This window comes from Puntigrus tetrazona, unplaced genomic scaffold (genome assembly GCF_018831695.1).
Source record: "Puntigrus tetrazona isolate hp1 unplaced genomic scaffold, ASM1883169v1 S000000270, whole genome shotgun sequence".
Classification (NCBI taxonomy): Eukaryota; Metazoa; Chordata; class Actinopteri; order Cypriniformes; family Cyprinidae; genus Puntigrus; species Puntigrus tetrazona.
In genome coordinates this window covers 706,869-731,276 of record NW_025047932.1, presented here as the reverse complement: position 1 = coordinate 731,276, position 24,408 = coordinate 706,869, and the positions used below count along the sequence as shown (strand labels likewise).

Here is a 24,408-nt window from a genome sequence, read left to right as displayed (position 1 = left end):
CTCAGGCTTCAGCTGTTCTCAAGCTTTTATGCTGTAATGTCAGACTTTCTCCAGACGAGGGCAGTCAGTTCTTTCCTGCTGTTCCTCATCTGTTTCCACTGTTTCAGCTGAAAACATCGTCCATCAGTCTCCAGAAGCAGAATGATATTGTAAACAGATATATTCTGCTGGGCCCTGAAGACACATCAACTATAACCCACCGACCAAATAAACAACACACACACACACACACTCACACACACATATACATATACACAGACTCAATACAAGTCAGAAGTTTTTGAACTGAGTCTCTCTCACAAAGCCTGCATTTATTTGATCCAAAATACAGCCAAAACTGTACTTTTTAAAAATATTTCTACTATTTAAATGCCTATTCTGTATCTTAATATATATTATAATGATTTTTAGCATCATTACTCATCACATGATCTTTCAGAAATCCCGTCGCTGTTCAAGAAACTTTTATTGTTATTAATATCATGCAGAACAGCTGAGATTTTTTCCGCTTTCTTTGATGAACAGAAAGTTCGGAAGAAAACATTGAAATCTTTTCTAACGTAAATGTTTTTGTCGCCCTTTTTAAATCAATGTAAAGCATCCTTGCTAAATGAAAGCATTCAGTTCTATAATGCTCCTTATTTATAACTTATAAACCTACATTTTAGCTTTCGTGACATCTGCTTCTGGGCCTGTGGTGTGTAGTTCTTCACAAAGGGGGAGGAGAGAGGGAGTAGACTAAGTAAAAACAGAGCGTGTGCTGTCTCGGGTTACACAGAGGAGAAGGAGGTGGAAAAAAGAGTGGAGGACTTCACTTTTTGTGAAGAGACTGGAGTTGCATGGAGCCCGCGAGCCTGGAGAATGAAGATCTCTGCAGTCCTGACAGCTCTCCTGACTAACCTCCTCTTCAGAAGTAAGTCTGTCTGTGACGCCGGGAAATCTCAGCATGTCACTCACTCTTCAAACGCATGCTTTTTTTCATCAGCTTGAAGACGAAGCTCAAGTCAGATAAGCTGACTTACGCAGAAAGTCTGGATATGAGTTCAAGCGCTGTGGAACTTCTCTTTCACTTTGTGTGTTTTCCTAGTGATTTTTTTTCCTCTTTGGCTGTGTGTATGTTGTGGTTTTCTGACTCCTCCTTCGTTAGTATATGTGACATCATGTGTGTGTGTGTGTGTGTGTGTGTGTGTGTGTGTGTATACATAAATGTTATAAATATCTTCAGAGATTACAGTCAATGGAAAACAGTGGTTGCATTTATAACTTTATATTTCTGATTTATTTCGATGTATTTAAAATAACAATCATATATATATATATATATATATATATATATATATATATATATATATATATATATAGTTTGAGTGAGTTAAAACAGAACATTTTTTCCTCAAAAGCATTAAGATATATATATATATATCTTAATGCTTTTAATGCTTTTGAGGAAAAAAAGGTTCTGTTTTGCTCACCAAGGCTGCATTTATCTGATCAAAAATATCTACAGGATAAACAGGAATATTGTTGAATATTATTACAATGTCAATGTATTTTCAGCACCGTTAAAAAAAGAAAATCATTCTAATATGCTTACATGCTACTCAAGATGTCTGTACAATATATGTTTTATAATTGATATATATACCGTTTTAATGTAATACAGAGCCGGACGTCTGTTTGAGATCCACCCATATAATGTTCTCCAGATGCCTGTCAAACAGACTCATTAAACAGCAGCGTGAGGGTCTGGAAAGACTCTTACTTTTAATTTCCCTGCGTGTATTGCTTTATTCTCTTTAAAGTCTGCAGACAAATTGCTGATTTGCACAACTGGGACACCGAATGAGAAATCGCTTGTGTTTAATTTATCCGGTTAGAATTCATTCTCTTAAATACCGTGGTTTTATTAAAGCAATAGTTGACCCAAAAATGAAAATTTGTTGGAGTTTCAGACCTTCAGGCCGTCCAAGACGCAGGTGTGTCGTTTTTTTCTTCATCGGATTTGGAGAAATGTGGTATTTTCGATGAGCGTCTCAACAGTAGATGCTCCTCAGTGAATGGGTGCCGTCAGTCCAAACACCACAATAATTCACGCCACTAAATTCAGGCCAATAATGCTTGCTTTGGTGAAAAATCCATCTCCCGTCATCTCTCACATCAGAATCAATCAACAAATTTGTTTAGAGCTGTTTTGGACCGGAAGCAATGGTTTAAAGTTAAAAAAACGTCTGGATGAATTTATTTCTCACAAACACTTTTGAGCTTTTGGTTTTTTAACCGATGGACTGGAGTGCTGTGGATTCTTGTGATCTATCTTTTTTCTGTTTGGACTCTGATTCTTACGGCACCCATCCGTTGTTGAGCAAGTGACAGAACACTACATTTTCATCTTCATTTTGGATGACCTGCTAGTATCGGTCTTTTGTAATTTGGGGGTGAATCGTTGCTTTAAATGGTGCATGGCTCTTTGAAAGTGTTAGATATTTATTTGCTTCGTATCGTCCGATTCCAGATGCGTGTTTGGCTATCAACGTCACAGTCAGCCCCTCTCCGTTCACCGTGGTGGCTGAGGGAGAAAACATCACCCTGACCTGTCAGGTGAGCCAGCGGCGGCGGTCAGCGAGTCTGCCCGTGGTGCGCTGGATGTTTCAGCCGGAGTCGGGAGGAGAGGAGCTTCTGGTGGCGAGGGTGAACATGCAGAGAGCCAAGTTTTACGGAAACTACACCAAGAGCTTCGGCAAGCCCAAAATGAAACTGACAGCGGTGAAACAGGGCAAGATATACAAGCTCCTCATCGTGAACGTCAGCCAGCAGGACAGGGGTCTTTACAGCTGCAGGGTCCAGGAGTTCAAGAAGCATCAGGAACGATGGAAAGCTTCCACCAACAGCTCGGCCTCCACGCAGCTCCGAGGTTTGTTCGTACGCTGAAATTAAAGGGGGATTGGAGCAAAAATGACACTTAAAATCAAGATAGACTCATTGGAAATATGTGCCTATAGGTATAATTCACTAGTTGAAACGAACACACGCTTTTTATGGATTATGAATAAAACTACCTGGTCTCACGGCATAAACATACCTTGGTGCACTTTTTAGCAAGACGCAAAATATGTACCAATAAGTACATATGACACTAGAAGCAGCAAAGACACCTTTTATTCCTTCATGCACTAACTTAGTTTTAATTAGTAATTTCCACACAATTGCTTGAATAATATCATGTTATGATTTCAAAACCAAACTTAATTTGCTGGGATGTTTGAAAAGTGATGCTTTTGAACGTTTTCATCACACACATCCAGATTCAGATCTATGTGTTTTCATAGACGGTAGGTTTATTCGGTAGTGCACTAAATAGATGTTTAAATCCTGTGTAACTACTGTTCAACAAAACATTCGTTAAAACTATCGGTTCGGTTTAGGGTTGATTTGGTGTAGGAAATACCACAGTGCTTGATTTGCAAACTAATACATTTTGACATTTGCATCACAATCAGCTCCACATCTTTGACTTTTCTGACGTAGTAAAGTTGCTCAGTAGCACACCCGGTGTCACCGAAGCACTCGGGTATAAAAGAGCTCAAAGAAGAACCCAGATAAAATAACATAATTGCTTGATTTGTGCCTGACATTAGTCATTTTTAGGTTTGGGTTTAGTGTTGTTTTACCATAAAGTTTCCAAATTCATGTTGCACCTACATATGAAAGATCATGATGATTGTCAAGCCATTTCATGGGATCTTCAATTTTGGAGCCGTAGAAAAAGCTCCAAATGTATACTTTTTAAAAGGTATTTAAATTCTTTAATATAATCAAAATTACTTCCATGAAGTTTGTGTATATGCTGTTGTGAACAGGGTTGGATATTAACGGGGGATTGGGCCAAAAATAAAATATGCGACATATTCAATAACCCCGCATAATCAAACTAATCGAATCAATAATCGCTCAGTGTTAGAGTAACATTAAAAAGTGTTGATTGAGGCATAATACTTAGATCTGCTCATGCTGCAAAGATTTATTTCTATGCAGCATTATAATGAATGTTATTGGTACAGACTGTATTTTATTGAATGTTTCAGTGATGAGGAAGTGCTATTAATATAACCGGTGTAAAATCTTGATTTAATAACGCATAAAAAGCAAGAATGTAATATTTCTGACCCTCGTTGTGAGTGACTGTATGTTGAGAGTTTCGCTCGTCCAGACTCTTAAATTGTCTCAAGGTTTGAAACGTCTGACAAAATACTCTGTGCATAAGCAACAGATGTCGAGAAACTACTTCGGTGTTGTATGTGTTAGATTTTCCATTAAAAACATGTGGAAATGTGATCTAATAGTTATGCGTTATATATCTGTCTTTTGGCGGTCAGAGCCGAGCTGACAACAAAGAGAACACTGGCGTAAGGACAGCCGAACGTTATTGACACTGGCTGCAGAGTGAACTTTTCCTTTACTAACTTACTGTACAGACAGCACAGAGGACGGAGAGCCTGTCACTCTCTGGGTCCAAGACAAAATAAGCCCATATGCATGAAGAGCTTTTCAGCGAAGCAGCAGGAATAAGAGGAAAAATGGGGTCAGGGACCCGACGACTAGATCAGAGCTCTCTGTGGGAGGGCGTCTCCTGGCCTGCTTATAGACATCGCCAAATCGAAATGATGTGTTTGTGGCTTCAAGTCCATGTGTGTTAACTTTGAAACCTGCTACACGTGAGCGCTTTGCCAAACATCTGCCAAATTCGCTTTTAGCAAACATTCAAGACTTGCAGTTTCTCCCAGCAGGCACGCAACTTCATACGACGGTGATATTTTGTCCGATTTTGGTTGCGACGTTGGGCGACCATTATTTATTCAATGTAAATTTAAAACCTCTATTGTCAATGTTAAACTGATGTCAGCAGACTTTGATATATTGTTGTTTTTAGGTTGCGTAACCAAAATCCGGCGTTAAGTCAACATAAAACATTGATATCAACAGGTTTTTCTTTTCCGTGTAGAAGACTTGTAGAAGCAAGATAAAATGACACACATTTTTGCTTTTGTTAGTACTATTTCTTTAGGTTCGTGCTACTGTTGTTTAGTGTAGGTGTATCTTTTAGCACCAGTCACTAGACATTTATTTCTGAAACTCTGCTATATGTATAATCAGCGACTTAATGTTGCTAAATTCTGTTTCGGATTAAACTGAACATGCTTTAAGTGCCACTCACTGGACATTTTACCTTTCAAGTGTCATGAAATGTGCAAGAAGCCACGTAATAGCATTGTTTCTAGATCCTCCCAGAGTCCATCCTTCTGTTTCAACGATAAAAAAAAAAAACACATGAGGGACCATGGTGCATGTCAAGCCATTCCATGGGGTCTTCATTTCTGGAGGTGTAGAAACATTCAATGTGAAACTCTATTATTACTGTAATTTGGTGAGTGAGGGTGAGGAACTGATTTATGCATAGATACCTTTGGCTAAGCTGTTTAATACAATTACACAAGATCTTAGTGTTACTGACTATATAATAGGGAATGATTGCATACTCCAGTTGATGCATAAAAATACATGAATATATCTAACAACTCAGTTAAATGATAATTTGTGCACTAGCACAACCATTAAGATATCCAAGTAAAGTAGTCCCAAAACCAAGCTCAAAACTGTTTCCTAAAACAAGATCAAATTTTCCACTGACAGTGTTTGCAAGGAGAACTATCGAGTGTCTCTGCCATGTGAGGGAGGATGTGGTGCAGATTTAAATGCACGGTAGAACAGAGAAAGCAGGGAACACTGACCGTGTTTGTGGGTTCGACGATGCTGTAGGGACATGTTTTGTAGGACTCTTTGTCTTGTCAGAATGAGATGCAAATCAATAAAGTCTTTAGTGCGGGCTGGTTCTGTGAAAAAAATACATTTGACATGAATGGGTGGTATTATTTATGCAGTTTTGTTGTGGACATTTTTGTTTCCATTGGTCAAAGGCAAGCAACTTGTCATGTTGAATATAAGGCACGCCAACCATCGAGGCTTAGTAAGAGTCACAGTGTGATCATTCATATTTCCAAGACAGAGAAGAATGCTGCTGAAATTCCATGCACTTTGTCAGTTGATGCAGCTGCTCTATTGACACATGCATCTCTGTACAGGATGCCAAAAGTCCTCTGCCGAAGACCTCACAGATGCATGAATAGTGACAGAAGCCTTCAGTAAACCACTGGACATTTTGTATCTGGCTCCTTTTTTGAACCATATGACTCAATAGAGCTTTTGTCCCTCCCCAGAGGTCAAGCATGAGCAAGAGTTCCGAAAATAAGCACATTTCTGCAGAAGCCATGAATAGAGAAATAAATAGTGGTGCATGTGCAAGCAGAAAAAGCAGAAGACATTCGCAGTGCGGTTAATAAGAATGCACTGACAACTGGAAATACCGTGCATGTTCTAAATTCTAATTCTGGCAAATACGGCATAGCAGTCTCTAAATAAGAAAATTAGCTTAATGACTCATTTGAGCTAGTCAACCTGCTGTTTCTGTGGCTTAGCTTTTAGATAATCAGACAATTTCCGATTCCCCAAAATATCCCCTCTTCTCTTTTATCTTATCCTATAAATAAAATGCAAGAAACGCGGTGGCTGAGAGAGCTTAAAGGAATAGTTCAGCCAAAAATGAAAATTACCCCGTATTTTACTCACCCCAAAGCCATCCTAGGTGTATATGACTTTCTTTTTACAGACACAGACAGTCAGAGTTTAGTTTTTTTATTTATTTATCTAACTCTTCCAAGCTTGCTAATGCTTGTGGATAGTGGCCATTATTTGAAGGTCATTATTTATGTTTCTATTTTTTATTGTTTTGTCATTTGCAACGTGTTGAGCTTTCTCACCACCATATAAGACGTCTAAAATTAAGTTATACCTGCTATAGATAGAGAATTCCAATAGATATCCTACTGACTGTAAGTACCTTTGCATGTACATGTCAACTCATTCTAACCCTATCAGTCTAGTACTCTAACAACACTCCTATGAGAGTTAGAAGACTTGTACTGAAGGTGCAGTGTTACATATAGTCAACAAAATGTGTTAAAGGGACTATCAAAATAAAGTGAAAGCCATTTTCGCTACCCCGAAAGCAAATCTACACACAATTCACTGCAGTTCCAAGCTGAAATGAACACTAGTGAAAGTAAAACTGTTTTAAAAATTTGCATCACATTGCCAGCTCCCTACATTTGGCTTTTCTGATACGGTAAACTTGCTTGGTAGCGCACCCGGTTTAGATTTGCACTTGTGATGTAAAGCACTACGGTACGACTCTGACTTTTAGAAGCAAGATTTTTATCTCCTGTTTGCTTATGTTAAAAATATTGCTTGGGTTTAGGGCCGGATTTAGTGAAACGTCACTCAACGAATTTACCAATTCATTCATACCAAGCTTTTCTTTCCTGTTTTACTGCTTAAATTATACTTTATCTGCTGACAGAACACACTGGATTAATTCAACTCATTTGATCCAAGAGCATCGAATTTGCTCTTCGGTTGGTCTGTTGCACACCCAAATAGACGGCTAAACTTCCTCAGTAGCCGAGGTGGCTGTGTTTGTTGGGCCAGCTAGCCTCACTGTCGTCAGCTGCTGTGGTTATGGGTATTTCAGGGCATCACAGTGGGTGTTAGCCAGGGCCATATCCAGAGAGAGGGAAAGCCTCGCTGCTGTCATCCCACACACTACTGCCCCTGCAATTTACTTGATTTAACTGCATGTGCCGTGTAATTACGAGGGTCTGGAGCCACAGTGATGAGTGTGCAATTCTCTCTTCTTCCTCTCGCAGTCCATGTTCTCCCAGCCAGCAAACCAAAGGAGGAACTGTGGAGTCTGTTTGAAGGTAAGCCACAAAGCTGTGTTCAGCCATATTGTCTTAGACCAAAAAAAAGGGTTGCTAAACATGTTTCACATGCAATAAATAGTCTAATAGAAATGGAAGGAATGGCAATTTTTCTTCACCAAAAAGTTTTAAATGCATATTACATAGGGTGACCATACTTCTTCTTTTTCCTGGAACATGCCCTCTGTTTGGACCTAAAAAATGCATCCGGCCGGAATTTCTAAATCTGCATGTTTAACACAGGTTATGGTCCAGCTCCAGATGAATTTCCAAACATTACAACCTGCTCCCTCGAACAATATTGAATAAAATTATCACCCATCAGGGAGTCACTATCAGTATGCAGAGTATCACTTTGGATGCAGCTCCTGTTGGATGCAGGGTTGCCAAATTCACATTTTTTGTACAAAAATCCTCTGATTTTAAATTCCTGCGAAAGGATCGATTGGGTTAAAGGTTTGAAATGACACGTTACATAAAAAAGATACGACCGAAATACTTGTTTAAAAAAAAAATAAAAAATTCTATTAATGATATAGCTGTAGCAGATGTTGAATTTTGTTAAGGATACCTTTTAGCTGTGTTTTAGGGTATGGAAATGACATATTTTGAGTTTTGATATTTGGTACATGGTCATAGTGCTATTTTGGGGGATATTTAACCCCTTCAAACCTAACAAACCCCAATTAGACAATTATTACCAAATTACTAATTTCTTGAAATTGATTTAAAAGTGAAAAATCACGTTGAAGTATTGGTCCAAATTGCTTATATTAAATTATTTGTTAGGGCTGTTATGGGCTATTAATTTGCATTATTTGCCAAATTTGAATTGAGGTTTTGACATATGTCAAATTATATGTAACGGGTTGTTCTGTTTCTTGGTATCGAACCGGTTTATATTGGAGAAAAAAAAAAAAACATTGACGAGGCAAGGTAAATGAGTAATGCATGTGCATGTTTTTTTTTTCTGCAGTAAACACACAGTATGCATTTGTTTCAGATGCATTAAGTGTTTTTTGTGTGTGTGTTTCAGACGTGTATCTGTGTGCTGTGCTGGTGTGCTGTGTGGGGCTCTTGTGCATGTGTATGTTCACCATAGCTGTGAGCTGTCAGTATCTGCAGAGGAAGAGACGATTAAAAGGTATGGCTGATTATATGAAATAGTCTGATAACTATAAAGATTATCAGATTCATCAGATTTAGAGAACATGCTCATCAATGGATGCTGTGCAGTGAATGGGTGCCGTCAGAATGAGAGTCCAAACAGCTGATACAAACATCACAATAATCCACAGTCCATCTGTTAACATCTGGAGAAGACAGAAGCCGAAACTAACCCATGACCCTTTTTAACTAAAATAACTAAAATGAGAGACAACAGAAGATAACAGGAGACAACAGGACTTGATCCGTTCAGATATTTCCCCTGATTCAGAGCAGAACACTTCACCGGAGGAAGAGTTATTATATATTATAGACTTGTATTTTAGTTAAAAACGTCTTAATGCTGGATTAGTTTGAGTTTTTGTGTTCTCCAGATGTTAACTGATGGACTGTGAGGTTTCATTCTGGCGGCACCCATTCACATCCATTGCTGAGACACCGATGCAGAGACATTTCTCCAAATCTAGGATGGTCAGAGGTTGAAGACATTTTCAGCGTTCACTCTGAACTATGTGAACTACGTTAATGCTCTCGCAAATGCTCTTAATTATGCAAACTGCTCATCATCATTTTTTCACCTGCTCCTTTTTGGCAGAAAACTATCATTTGGTCAAGAGCCCACAGAACAGGTAAGAAAACATGAAACGCTATGACTGCGTACGAGAAGGACAACCTTCTTCACAAACTGAAACGATGTTCTTGTGTGTCCAGCTCAGGCGAGACGGTCACTAGCGTGGTCAGCCTCTCTCCAGCTCTTCCCAAGAAGATGAGAAAGTATAAGAAAAATAAAAGTGCGGAGCAGCCAGACGTGCCACCAGAGATACCAGCTAAAGGTAGAGTGTCTTTCCCAAAAGACCTCCACATGTCACCTTATGTGTATAAATCTTAGTTTAATGGCTCAAATATTCCAATTTTCCATCTCAGCTCCCATTGCAGACAAAATGCGAAAGCCGAAGCTTTTAAAGCCTCAACCCAGAAAAGTGGTTTTGGTAAGTTACGTAAATGACATACACAGAAACGCATTACTTGTGCCAGTTGTTGTATTGAATATTTTTTTATGTGAGCTGTAACTCTCTTGTTGTCTCGAACCGACAGCCCAAAATCGCAGAAGAGAGTCTGATGTACGCCGAGCTGGAGCTGATGAAGCCTCTGCCTGAAGCCAAAGCTTCAAAGACAGGAACGGTGTACGCTCAGATACTCTTTGAGGACAAACCTGTGTAGCGTCACGTCTTCTTGAAGAAAGCTTTATTTATAATAACACCAGTTGGTTTTACCTTCACCTTTTTTCTGATGTTTTGTACGTGCGATCTTAAGTGATTCAAGTGACTGTACATATTGTAAATGCATATTCTTTACTTTCTAAGTTGTTCTATACGTGACACGGAAAAAGTTTTGTATTTAGTGTCATCCGAATATTACTGTTATCCGAAAGCTGCGATCTGTAACTAAAGGGCACATAAATACAGTAGCCAACAGCTCAGAAACAGCTTTTGCAGAAGATTATGTTATGGTAAACGCCAACGAATATGATCCAACTGAGCTGCCGCAAGCTGTTAATGAGCTCAGAATTTATATGAAGATATTTTGCACAAATATAGACAACATAGATTTAGACAAAAAAAAAACATGGAACATGCAATGTTCTGGGTTCAATGCGGATTGATTTCTCTGATCAGCTTCTGTGGCCAATTATTCAATTATTCTGTAAACAGACGCATTATTTGAGCTGTAAAGTACTTCTCTAGATGAACGTGAAATCTGCATCACCAAGGTTTTTTCCATTTAACAGTAAAATCCCGCACCTTTATGTTTATGTAGCTTTGCTGGTTTTCTGAGCTAATTAAACTGCGTTTAAATGCTTCGTACATTTAGTTCATGTCACTTTGAGCAGAAATGGTGTGCCTTTTAAAACTTTTATTCTGATGCATATTATACACTGATAAAATAATTGTCTTAATATTTTTAACTTGTTTTCTGCTAGAAATCTAAACATTCAAAATGCAAAAAATATTATTTTATTTTTTTGAGAAAATTAAGTGGATTTAAGCTTTAAAAAAATGCATAACTCTGCAAGGTTGGAAAAAAACTATATTTTAAAGAAAAAGCAGTTGAATTTTCGGACAATTTGCAATTTATTTCTTGTTTTAGGCACCGAACTGTCATGCATTTTTAGTCATTTTGCTTCTCAAGCAAATGCATCTTGATTTAGGCATACTTAGATTTTTTCCTCACTGTTAAAGTGATTTTTGTTTATTTGTTTTCACGAGTCTGAATTATTTCTGTGGTAAAGAAAAGCAGGCCACAGAAGCTCAACTTGCACTGAACCCGGAAAACTGCTGAAGCCTGTTTGTTTTTCTTTTCTTTTTTTTCTGACATCTTTTAATGGAAGAACGTTTTTGATTTAATAATGGAAAGCTAATGAAATATCAGGGCGTATCCGTCTCTGGAACAGACGTTCAGACCTTTCAGTGTCTCTCTGTCTCTTTAGGAATAAATGAGACACAATCTCTCGCTTTGACGCGTAGACTTACGATGTGTGAGAAAGTTATTTAACTGTGAAACCTAGAGGGTCCTGAAGCCCACCGCCTTCTCCGCTAACAAGAACCATCTGTGAATGACCCTCTGCTCGACACACGCCGAAAAACAGACTGTTTTTCTCTTCTGTTTTGTGAGTGTACTGTAAATGAAACATTTCTGTGTGAAAGAACATGACTAAACCTGACTGCTTTTATTGTGCGCGTTCGAAATGGCTTCCTGCGAGGGTTTCGTGTGAACTGTGATATGTGGGACTGTATGAGGCGAAGTTTGACATGTGTTTGTGTTTAAATGGGAGGTTTGGTTCTGGACGTTAGAAAGCAGGGTGCAGAATTAAGCGGTACATGATAGGCCTGTTTTATCATGTATTATTATTCCTGATGGGTCGTAGTCTCAAAAGCATGGCTCACCCGAAAATTTTACATTTGCTCAGGCTGGCTGAGATGACTTTTTGATTCGTAGATGTTCTTAGTGATCCATAAAATGCAAGTTGAGAGGCATATCGGGCAAAAAAACGTAACACCAATGGCTCCTGGCGGTTTTACGAAGTGAAATCACGATTAGCATATCGCCGTCCACTTCCGCGTTGGTATGAGTGAAAACGCAAAGTCATTCTTCACCACCAGGTGCCGCTTTTAAAGCAATAAAATATCTGTTTCACCGATAACGCTGTACGCCAATCAGCACTGGCGTAGCTTTTATTATGAAATGCAAACGAAATCGGCCAATCTCCACAGGTTAGCGTCACGCAAAGGAGGGGTTTGGGAAAAATTCACAGTTGAACGAATCGTTTTGGTTAAAATAAATACATAGGTTGTACTAAATACTTTTTGACCTTGCATGCATGTCAACCTGCTATCAGGGTAATAAAACCAAAATGTGAACCTTTCATAATCCACAGCCTTTGTTCGTGAACAAATCATGAATCATTCTTTTGATTCTTTTTAGTGAGTTAGTTGAACCAGTTCACCAAATTGGTCTGAAATGCCAATAGAAAGGCGCTTCAGATCTACACAATCAAACCAAAATAGTGGTAGGTCGTTATTCACTTCATGAGCTTTATACATGCAAAGCATCCACATTTCACATCATTATTGGATGCTTTGATAATATAATTGTGTAGACTGTATGTGCGTGATTTTAACATTAACACAAGCTTCTATACGTCATCTTGTGATTATAGCCTTGATGAAAATGCGTTTGAAGTGCTTCTGCTTTACACCCAACACTACAAGAGTTTCCGTCGTGAGTCACCGTAAAAAACCTCACCAAATGAGGAAAGAAAACACTGCTTGTGTTGCTTCAGCATGCCCCAAATAAACCTGAAATGAGTCTGAGGAGGCCCACCGAGGCCAGCGGAGCGTAAAAGTAGACACGGGTTGAATTAGCTCATAAAAGAAAGGTTTCTATTTCTTGAACTCGGATGAATCTCAGACAAGATTGAGCGTCTTCCAGATAAACATCTATGAAGTAGGTCAGCCGAGGTCTGCACGTGTCCTAAGACCGAAAAAACACATCCTTGATTCAAAGAAACTCGCGTCTGCCAGTTTTCCAGAGAAGATCTCAGAGCTTTTCACAGTTTAAGAGAGAGTTCAATCCGTTTCAAAACAAGTCATCTGGGTCATTAAACAAAATCAGTGTCCCCAAGTTAACAATACTACGCATGCTTTCATTGATATTACATCAAAACAGACAAATATTAAATATTAAGCATTTAGATAACTAAAATAGCATTCATGCTAATAAGGGTAAAGTTTCTGACCTTCCACTTTTTTCGCCAGGGATTTTTATTTGCTAATTGAAGGCAAAATGATATAAAAATCACATTTGCATTAGTGCTGTCAAACAATCGGCAGAATTGTTTTAAATCGTCAAACCTGTTACTTAATAACAGATTGTGACATAACAGGGTGGACATTGAACCTGCTTTTAAAGACTGTCTTTGTAAAATATTGAGCTGAGTATTGAGCTAAAGTCTACATCATTCGTGGCATATGAGCTGTAATTAAACTATATAGTATCTAATAAATGTGTCGGTAACGGGGTTGACAAAAACACCAAAACATGATGTATAAAAAAACATGAAAATGGCATTTTATTAAACTTATTTTATCTTTAGTGGAAATGGCACTGATTTTGTTGAATGATCTACAATTATTAACTATTTAAATCAATGTTGTCGCAAATGTTTTAAAGTGCATGTTTTATTCATGCATGTTTTAAACGCATATTTTGCAAATAAAACACATTTAGTGAAACGTTGCTCTCAAGGAGCACAACTTCATCTTCTTTGCCATTTCAAGGCACTGCTTTCAAAAACACACTTAACTCTTAACTGAACGATCAAGGCGTAAGCACTATAAAAGGGCAACAGATTAGTTTTTAACTATGAAAGGCGGTGGTGCAGGAAGAGGAAGAGGAACAAGGAGAAACATCGTTGGCCTCAGATCTGTTCTGAATGTCTCTGGTCTTCTTGGAGGTAACTTCATGCTGCACGCCAAAATAGCTCTTTACAACACTGACCACACAGAGTACTGGACAGACTACAGGAGGTTTTGGACTGCTTCCGTTATTCCAGTACCTCCAACAACACTCTAGTTTCCTTTCTTCTTTCCCTTCCACAAGGTTTATGACCTCTGACCCTTTGTTATACCCCTCCTTCAAGCTGTGGAGGATGACTGTGACCTAACAGATGCAGAGTGTATTTATCACATTATGGGAACAAATGTCTCCTAAAGGATAGGAATCCCAGAAAATGTTGACATTGTGGGACATTTTTTAGGTCCCCGACAAGTTTATCAAACATACATGACTGAATTTTTTGAAAATGATAAATTTGAGTAGTTTCCTAGTAACACATACAGTCTGTACAGAATAAAAACATTACACCTATGAAGAGTCCTCATAAAACATGGAAACACAACGGTGTGTGTGTGTGTGTGAGTGTGTGTGTGTGTGTGTGTGTGTGTGTGTGTGTGTGTGTGTGTGTGTGTGTGTGTGTGTGTGTGTGTGTGTGTGTGTGTGTGTGTGTGTGTGTGTGTGTGTGTGTGTGTGTGTGTGTGTGTGTGTGTGTGTGTGTGTGTGTGTGTTTGTGTCTGTGTGTGTGTTTGTGTCTGTGTGTGTGTTTGTGTCTGTGTGTGTGTGTGTGTGTGTGTGCATGTGTGTGTGTGTGTGTGTGTGTGTGTGTGTGTGTGTGTGTGTGTGTGTGTGTGCGTGCGTGTGTGTGTGTGTGTGTGTGTGTGTGTGTGTGTGTGTGTGTGTGTGTGTGTGTGTGTGTGTGTGTGTGTGTGTGTGTGTGTGTGTGTGTGTGTGTGTGTGTGTGTGTGTGTGTGTGTGTGTGTGTGTGTGTGTGTGTGTGTGTGTGTGTGTGTGTGTGAGAAGCAGCCATGTGTGAGGAAACATCCAAGGAGTCCTTAGATCACCTTTCTGACCCAAGCAATTTGCTGATGGGCTTTTGTTGAGGATATTAATGTTTAATTTAGTGACAGAAGCACTGGAGCACCTGAAACAGCACTGAGCACAAAAAAAAATCAGCACAAAAAGGCTTTAAACAGCAACAACAGCAAATAACATCAAATGTGAAAATTAGTTTTTCTATTTTTTAACAGTAAACACAATGAAACAAATATTATAATAATGTCCTATGTACTTTCATTTCATTTAATCTAATTTTACTAATAATATACAAAGGCGATTGTGACAATTCTGAAATAATTAAAAAAATTACAAGAATAAGCTTTTAAAAAGAAATACAGTTTAAAAGCTAATATCACGCACTAATGCAGCACAAATAAAAACCAATAAAATGCTTCATTGCGTAAGAAAATAATATTTATAGTTATAAAAAGGTTTGAGGTCGTTACATAAATAAATAAACACCAAATGAAATTCTTTTTGAAAGTCACAAGTACTTTTCCGAGTTTCTTTGTTACATTCAGAATGTTAAAGTTTGCCAAAAGGTCGAAAGAAGGTCAAATGAAAAATACAGTAAACACAACTGTTTATTTTAACAAAGAAAAAAGATTTATGATAAGATTATGTGAAAAACAAAGAACATCTATTGGATAATGACGGCAGTCTGAGCATGTGTTCCTGGATCATCTCCATTAAACAAACATAGGCATTATTTCACCCCCTAAGAAGGACACGGATCCAGAAGAGCATCCTAGATGTTCGTGAGGATCCAGGCTCACACCTACTGACCAGAACATCTGAGCCTGAGATGCAGAAAAACAACAGTTGCATTTCAGAAGATCAAAATACATTCTCTTTGAAGTGATCTAGGAGAAAAGGTTTATTTTAGCCGCATGCTTTTAAAACGCCTCATGTATCAGGAAACAGCAGTTTGCTGCCCTCTCTTGGACTTACAACGCAAACATTTAGCGTGACTGTAAGTGAAATGTTATACTTTACAGGTCAAAAATAAATCTAGTTGGGATTTACTGTCACATGTATCCTGTTTCTTGTGTAATGATACCAAGGCATAACTTCTACTCATCTCAAAGAAAAACGATTCGCTCCACGAGATCTAGGTCATGCTATGTGAAGCGAACGGACTGTTTCGTTTGTGGAAACGATTAAATCAAATCAAATCGAATAAAAATAGTAACGGCAAATTCAATTTAGTAAAGTATCGAAAGTAAAAAAATAAATAAATAAATAACTAAAAATACAACAAAAAAATAAGTAAAAATAAAATAGAACAATACCAAATAAAAAGTAAAACTAAAAATAAAGTAAATTAAAATTAAACAAAATAAAAAAGTAAAAAAGTGCAATAAAATAAAAACTAATAAAAAAATTGAAGTATTTTAATTAATTAAATAAAATTTATTTTAAAAATACAATAATAAAGTCTCTTATTAATTGTAACACAGACAATGTGAAGTATCCCATATTCCATAAATAAAATATAACATAAAAAGTTGAGTTGACCTTAACCCTAACCCTAATAGTTTACATTCAGCCAAACTACTAACTAGCTGTCTGTCAGGTACTGATCTCAAAGGGTTAAGCCACAAACCAAGTTACAATGCAGAAAAATATCACAGCGACATGCATGCTAAGATTTGTGCATAAACCTATAATGAACCTCCTGTAAACTCACAACAGAGCAATAAAAGACAGCCCTCGGTTGCCTGGAGATCAGCCAAACAAAGAGTGCTTCGCAGCAAAGCCCAAACAGCTCCGTCCGCTCCGAGGAAGCTTACCCTGCTGGTTTTTACTTACAGGCTTTCCGAGAGAAGCTTGTGCATTATTCACACAGAACGGATCCTTGACAAAGACGAGCCGTAATGATACGAACACGCTACTAGTTCAGCTCTACAGCTCTCCGAGAAACACAGATCCAATCACAGCAGGTAAGAACAATAACACTGTAATAACGCTTTACATTTCTAATACATTTCACATATAGATCGGTTTATTGTTTAAGAACTATTGATTTTGACCTAGACTGTTTTTGTTATTTTCTTATATATATATATACACACATATATAAATATACTACTATAATACTATAATATATATATATATATATATATATATATATATATATATATATATATGTTTATGTAATACACAAATATAGCACTTTACAACAAGCTTCTGTTTATATATAACATTACCTTACAATTATTAATCAATTATAAAACATTTATTATCAGTGTCAATTTCAACATTTACTAATAGATCATTCAAATTAAACTTATTACATTTATTTCTAATATGATCTAACAATGAACGGTTGTATTTTTTATTCAGATAAATACTAAACATAGAATAAATACGGGAACAAGTAACGTTAACAAATGGGAAATTAAAGTGTTGCCAAGTAACAGAGAGACTGTACTGTAAAATATAACTGTAATATAAAGATGACACAATTTCTTCATCTTTATTAATGATATTTTTTACATATACTAAAGCATTTGTAACGTTTCAAGTTGTTTAAACGGGTTACACTTTATTTTAAATGTAATTACTACAAATAATTATGCTTAATTACATGCATTAATATTACTCAGTACTTAAATGTATTAATTATTAGACCTTAAAATAAAGTGTAACCAGTTGAAATGACATTGATTAGTTCATGCATCATGAATTAACAAAGACATTTGCTGCTGTAAAAAAAAAGTAGATTTTAGTTCAAGACACTGAATGCAAGTAAAACATTTTTAAGTTGCATAAATTAAATTAACATCAGTTAATGTATCGCGAATAAAGATGCATTAGCGATGAAAAGGGTTTTTTTTTAAAAGCAATCTGTAAAACTGAGCTTAGTGCATTACCTGACGCTTATAGTAAGGTGTTCTCCTTCCCGTAAGACCAGTTCATCCGTGAGCTGGCATATATTCAAGAAACACGAAAACACCAGCATCACCTCCATCAAACCCCATCAACACGCTATAACAACTTTGCCTTCTAAGTCATCTTAGCTCTTCTTAAGAAGCAACGGTCACACTTTTCCTTTTTACAGTTACACCTGCATGCATATTACTGGAATAGTATTAGCGCCAATTAAGCACACATTAACGCCTTATTCTACATTATCTCATCCTACAGCCCCGATCCTACATTTAACAGGGACCCAACTAACTATTTATAAGAAGCAAATAAGGAAATTATTGAAAGAAAAGTGGTAGTTAATAGTTAACAGGTGTTACCAAAGCCACTGAGAGTTTCAGGCCGCCAACGATTACGCTTTAAAACCAAGAAAAAGTCTAAATAAATAAATAAAACAGTAAAACCAAATTCAATTAAAGTAAATAAATGTATAAAAAAACTATTTATGTGATTTCTTTTACTACAAAATATACACACAGACAGATAGTTTTTCATTTATTTATTTCTCTTCTTTTTATAAGGAAATAGTTAGCCCTGTTTTACCCTATAGTGCATGTATTTGCTTAAAAAGTTCAAAAAAGTAAATAATTGAAACGTTTTTATTGATTAATTTATTGATGAAATCTATAGTTTTTTTCACTTTTCCACCTTTTTGCCTGGACTTTTTCAAAGAACCTGTCGATACATTATGGGATTTATAGGACCACTTCATGACTGCATTAAAACGCTGACCACAAGGTATAGAAAATATAAATGAGAGCCTGGAGCAGTCATCTATATTTATAACAATAGCCACTGTATGGGTCAAAATTAGCCACTTCTTTTATGCCAAAAATCATTATTATCTACAATATTAGGTAGAGATCATGTTCCATGAAGATATTTTGCATTATTATGCAAATGTTTGATTAGTAATAATCATTGCTAACTTTAAATGTGATTTTCTCAATGTTTTATTTATTTGTTTATATATTTCCAACAAGTAAATCAATGTTATATGTTATATGTTTGGAAAAATAAATCCTTAAATTAATCGTTTGCATATTAAAAGAACATGAAATGCATATTGAAAGAACTTGAAAGTGTTTTTTGACCTTGCATGCATGTCAGCCTGTGGTTGGTGACTCACAAATCCAAAATATGAACCTTTCATAACCCCATAAAAGGGGCACTTTAACGTTTTTGGCCCTCATACAAAACTCACCCAATGTTGCATTGTTCCTAGACACAATGGTGAAGGGGAAGAAGAAATCAAGCGAACCTTCCGGTAGAAAAATCACACTCAAGATGGCTAAGAACGCTCTGAAGGTGACCGTAGATGGCAAGCGTCGTCTCGACCTCAGCAACATGGCGATCGCCACATTTCCCAAGTGCATCCTGAAGCTCTGCGACATCGAGGAGCTGGACCTCAGCCGCAACCTTCTCAAGAAGATCCCAGACGCCATCGACAAGTTCGTGAACCTCCGTCTGCTGGACCTGCACAGCAACCATCTGGAGCAGGTCCCTGCGGCTATCGGCCGTCTTCATAACCTCTACAACCTCAACCTCTGCAACAACCACCTGAGCTCCTTGGGCCTGCCGCACGAGCTCGGGCTCCTGAGGAACCTGCGGGTCCTTAACCTGGGAATGAACAGCCTCGAGAGCTTGCCTCCGTCCATGTCCGCCCTCAAGGAGCTGCAGGAGCTGGGCCTCTTCAACAACCTCCTGACTCAGTTGCCTAAGTGCATCCAAAGCCTCCCAAAGCTGCAGAAGCTGAACACCAGATCCAACCCCATCCCTGCAGCAGAGTCTCCAGACGTAGACCGTATCCAGAGAGCCGAGTGTCTGTATCTGGTGCGGGAGGACTGTCTGTGCACCGACTGTCTGAAGAGATGCAAGGAGGAGCGAGAGAAGTTAGACAGACGAATGAGTGCAGCTTCTACGCTAAAGAAGTCCATGTTTGCTGGGTTCATTACGCCAAACTCTGTAGCACAGGAGAACCAGGCTTTATGGAGGTGAACTAAAGTGCTGGAATAATCTGTCCAAATCCATCTTGTTGGTATCTACACTCTTAAAGTGGTCGCCAGATGACCATTTTTCCAACCTGGTCTCATAAAAGTTTTTGCAACACCATTTTAACATACCTTACTGCAGAAGGAACACAATTAGTTGGTTCCGATCCTTTTTTCAGAAGCATCTTTTAGGAAAACCTAAAAGAAATTATCGCAGAAACGTGAAAACACTGATCGGGGGGATATTCTCTAAAATTCAGCCACTGCGTCTCAGATTTAGGAACATCAAAGTGTCTGCTGTGTTCGTTATTGCACTCAAGAGTCTTGCTAAAAAGTGCATCAAGGCACGTTTATGCCATGAGACCAGGTAGCATTTTTCACAAGTTCATATGGTTCTTACATTTATTAATTTAGCAGATGCTTTTATCCGAGCGAGGACAATAGAAGCAATTAAAATCAACAAAAGAGCAACGATATGCATGTGCTAATGCTTTAGCAAAACTCAGAATAGAATAGAAAAACAAATAGGAAACAAGCAGTTAGTAAATCAATAGAGTGTCGGTCTAAAATGGGCGAGTTTTTCTAAATAATAGAAAATTAGAAATAGTGAGTGCTATAATGAAAAGCATATAACATACTTTGGTTAAAGTTTCTCAATGGTAGTATAAAACAGCACCCTTTTCGCCTTCTCAAAATCAGCTCTGTTCACAGCAAGCTGTTTTAGTGCATGTCGCTTTAAATGTTAATGAGCTCTGCTGACCCCGCCCCTCTCTTCTGTGGAGTGAGCTACAGTTCTTTGCGAAACATTAAACTTTAAGCCCAGCTCACACTGAGCGATTTTGGCCACGGTTCGTTCATCTGAGACAAATTGAGCAATTCCTAAAAGATTCCTATAATCCCACAGTGTGACACGTCCATACAGCCTGACATTTAGAACTATTAAAAATCTGAGCCGTATTCGTCATGGAACTTGCTATCTAGCACATTATTAGGAAAAGGAGGTTTTCAAAGATTCATAAAAGAACCTTGAACTTAAGGAGTTTAAGCTTAAACTACTTCTGGAGTTGAAGCTGGATTGGCGCAAACATAAACATATTTAGGTAGATGAGGGATCAGTGCATTTCCTTTTTTAAGCTACAACCACCAAACTTGGGTCAGACCTTCTGACTGGTTTGACTGGGATTGCTCTCTTTTTTCTGGCTGATCAGACTTACCCTGTCTGTTAAACGGAAGATCAAATCCACAAAAATTACCCTAGGCTTTCACGGGGGGTGTCAAAACTTTTGTACAATAAGATTTTTAATAGTTTGAGCTGCCTGTCACTAGCAAAGCTCAATGACTGTCCTATGAGAACATGCTAGAAACATTCTAATAACATGCTGGTTATGCAGGTAACATGTTAGCAAGCATGCTGATAATGCTAGAAACATGCTAGCAACAAGCTTTTCTAATCACGCTAGAAGCACAAAAACAGCATCGTAACATGTTCAAGTAATCATACTAGCCATGTGTTAAAGATTCTAACCACATGCTAGCAGCATCTATCTAATCCATCCATCTCCTTTCACACTTAAAGCTTTTACATCTTTACAACACTTTTGATCATCGTCAAATAAATTTTGTCTAAGAGTTCATATAGATCTGCATTAAACGCTATGCACTACTTTTTTGTTTCATGAAATCACAATAAATGAGAATTAAAAATGTGTTCATAAGTGATTCCTCCAATAAATCTTTGAGACATGAGAAGAAAGAAAGAGCGGGTGTCTGCATTTTGTTTGGTATATCATTAACTTTCACAACTCAAATATCCACTCTATGGAGTCAGATAATTAATTAACTAAGACTCGAATGACAGAGTTTCTGCAAAATCAGTCAGGTTGAGCAATACCTCCCATCTCGCTGGCTTTCCTAGAATATCATTTGTTTGCGCACTACTATTGTTGTTCTATTATTGGTTTGTATCTTATTTGATACACCACGCTTTTACGGCTCATATAGTGAGAAAATGGAGCTCACACTTGTCAGTTTCACTCAAAAGGTCCAAACGCACAATTCGGTGCAGATGTTATGTTTATATGATCTTTCGATTATGAAAATCGTTAAAGAAAAAAAAAACGTTTACCATGACCTGCAGGTGAAGGTTCTACAAATAAATGGCCATTTGCTAAAAAGGTCTGAACTATCGATCAGATGAAAGGCATGTCGGTAGCGTTCAGGTTCATCATGCATTAGCTTCTGTGTGCAACTAGAGAGCAGCAAAGCTCTAAAGAGCCTCAGTTCTCGCTGCTGCCCCCTTCAGGACACACAGTCACATGACAGCACGTCTGGAGCGTGTGAGCGGCACACCTGTCAGTTTAATCGCTGTGTGCATTTGCTGAAGTTTTAGGCTTCATGAATAAATATAGATGTAAATTATTTAAAGCTACAATTCATAAATGCCAAAGATGTCGATATGAGCTTAATGACTGTAAATGGAGAAAGATCCGGGCAGAATTGAACGTATAATAGCTTGTAAGGTTACCGGTACGACATCTACTTTTTGAAGTGCTGGTGAATGCAATTATGCTCATATAGATTTTCTTTCTCCTCATTTCTCTTAAGGACCTGTCCCTTAATTAACATTCAGCTCAATTGTATTGATTCTCCCTCATTGGCACTGTTGTGAAGACCTGCTCATGACAAGTGACACGTTAAATGTCTGAAAAGAGTTCTCTCAGTTTATTTAGTTAACATGGCAAATAAAGAAGAGAGTAATATAAGTGAAATGTGCAGATTGGTGACGTGTTTTGTTGTTTTGTACAGTGTGCATCGTGTGATTGAAATGAATGAAGTCCTGGCGAACCAAACCGATGAACACTAATAAGTGGAGCATGTGAAGTTTTGAGTATTGTTTTTTTGGCGTTCCACATCTTGAACTGAATGATTTAAGTGAGGTCTGTAATCCGACGGCACCCACCAGAAGACAAAGTAAACAAAACTCAACACTGCTGTTGGGCAGAAGTGGATCAAAGTCAAGCCAAAATAGTATGGGAGAACAAACATTTTAGTCTCCGACTCTGGTGGTCCACGTTCTTGAGCTGAAAACAACAAAAAAACAGCAAGGGACTACTTGAAAATCACTGCAGTAATATGCAAAATTATTTAAAAAATTATAAATATGATTATAATGCATGTGAAATTATGTATGTTTTTTTTCCACAAACGTTAGACTACATCACATAAGTTAATTTTCATCAAATTAAAAAATAATGTGGTGTTGCATGTGGTGATCTGTGTGTAAACTCTGGAAAATAACACCAATAATCCAATAAAAATACACTGCATTGAATTACTTAAAACCAGTTCAAATGTTAAAAATAAGAGTATGATAAAATTAAAGACAACACACAAAAAAAAAAAACAATACAAAAACAATTATTTGTGTTTTATTGAGAAACATAAGGCTTCACCCTTTAAGAGCTGATTTCATGAGGTTCATCTATTTTAATATGAATATATATATATATATATATATATATGTGTGTGTGTGTGTGTGTGTATATATATATATATATATATATATATAACAACAATCTCAGACTCTGTTGAGTTCGGCATCATTACCATTTTGATAATCCACCATAAACATCTCCTGTTGCTCCATCACCTCATGTGATGTCTCTGGAGGTGTCCTCCTGAATTATTAATACTTTGCAAAATCAATAAGTCATGTGACATCGCATCTCAATCAACAGAGCGTCAGCGGCATCTGAGCGATCGAAGGTCCACTGAACACTCAGTCCTAAATGTCATAATAGACTGACCGAGGGGTTTGAAACTGAAACAGTGAAGTGACAGACAACATCTTTCATGAATGTGAATGACACGCTGCCATCCGAAGCTACAAGAGCCTGAGAGGAAAAGACGAGACGTGCACCAGAAACACACTTCACGAGATCAAAGAATCCAGCGATGATGACTATCCCCGGGAGACTAAACATCCTGGACAAAGAAGCGTTTCAAACAAGCGGCTAAATCATCAACCAAACAGATCATGTGGGTATAAAATGACCAGACGGTCAAGTGCATCCCATCTAAGTGCTCCAAAATCCAAAAGAGATGCATATAAGCATCTGCCAAAGTGGATGTTTATGGGAAATAAATCATTTTGTGAAAACGCAGATGGGCATTTTTCCGGGCAGACCTTAGATTAGCTCGACTGCAATTACAGAAAGATATTCTGAATGTATAATCTTCTGATCTTTAACATGACAATGGATCCTCAGGCGACACGACTGGACAAACGCGTGTTTATTTGAAAGGGCAGGGTGTATTTGGGAGCTGGCAGGTCAGCGTTGGTTACCCCGATGGAGGTGGAGGCGGTTGGATGAGGTTTTTATTGCCGTCTCATTTAGGCCTCCTTCCACCCCCGTGCTTTCTGAGGAGCAGCTGTGGTCTGCAGGGCATCGGAGGAGCTATTATCTGCCGTACTGGGGGAGGCTTAGGGAAAGACG

At 37.8% G+C, this 24,408-nt stretch overlaps 2 protein-coding genes across 3 annotated transcripts; both read left to right on the top strand.

Annotated features, from left to right (window-relative positions):
- The first annotated feature begins 757 nt into the window (after positions 1–757).
- vstm4b (V-set and transmembrane domain containing 4b) lies at positions 758–10,317 on the top strand. 2 transcript variants are annotated; one of them, XM_043231029.1, is made up of 8 exons: positions 759–913; positions 2,513–2,911; positions 7,818–7,871; positions 8,908–9,015; positions 9,634–9,667; positions 9,750–9,871; positions 9,963–10,027; positions 10,134–10,317. In XM_043231029.1, the coding sequence occupies exons 1-8, from the start codon at positions 862–864 to the stop codon at positions 10,257–10,259; spliced, it is 960 nt and encodes a 319-aa protein (XP_043086964.1). In that variant the 5' UTR covers positions 759–861; the 3' UTR covers positions 10,260–10,317. The 2 variants fall into 2 exon arrangements, with proteins under 2 accessions (XP_043086965.1, XP_043086964.1); XM_043231030.1 differs by lacking the exon at positions 8,908–9,015 and having other exon boundaries at positions 758–913.
- Positions 10,318–16,415: 6,098 nt separating this feature from the next.
- Positions 16,416–23,256, top strand: lrrc18b (leucine rich repeat containing 18b). The gene is made up of 2 exons (XM_043230945.1): positions 16,416–16,933; positions 19,147–23,256. Exon 2 carries the CDS (start codon positions 19,152–19,154, stop codon positions 19,917–19,919), a length of 768 nt encoding a protein of 255 aa, XP_043086880.1. The 5' UTR covers positions 16,416–16,933; positions 19,147–19,151; the 3' UTR covers positions 19,920–23,256.
- Positions 23,257–24,408: the final 1,152 nt, after the last annotated feature.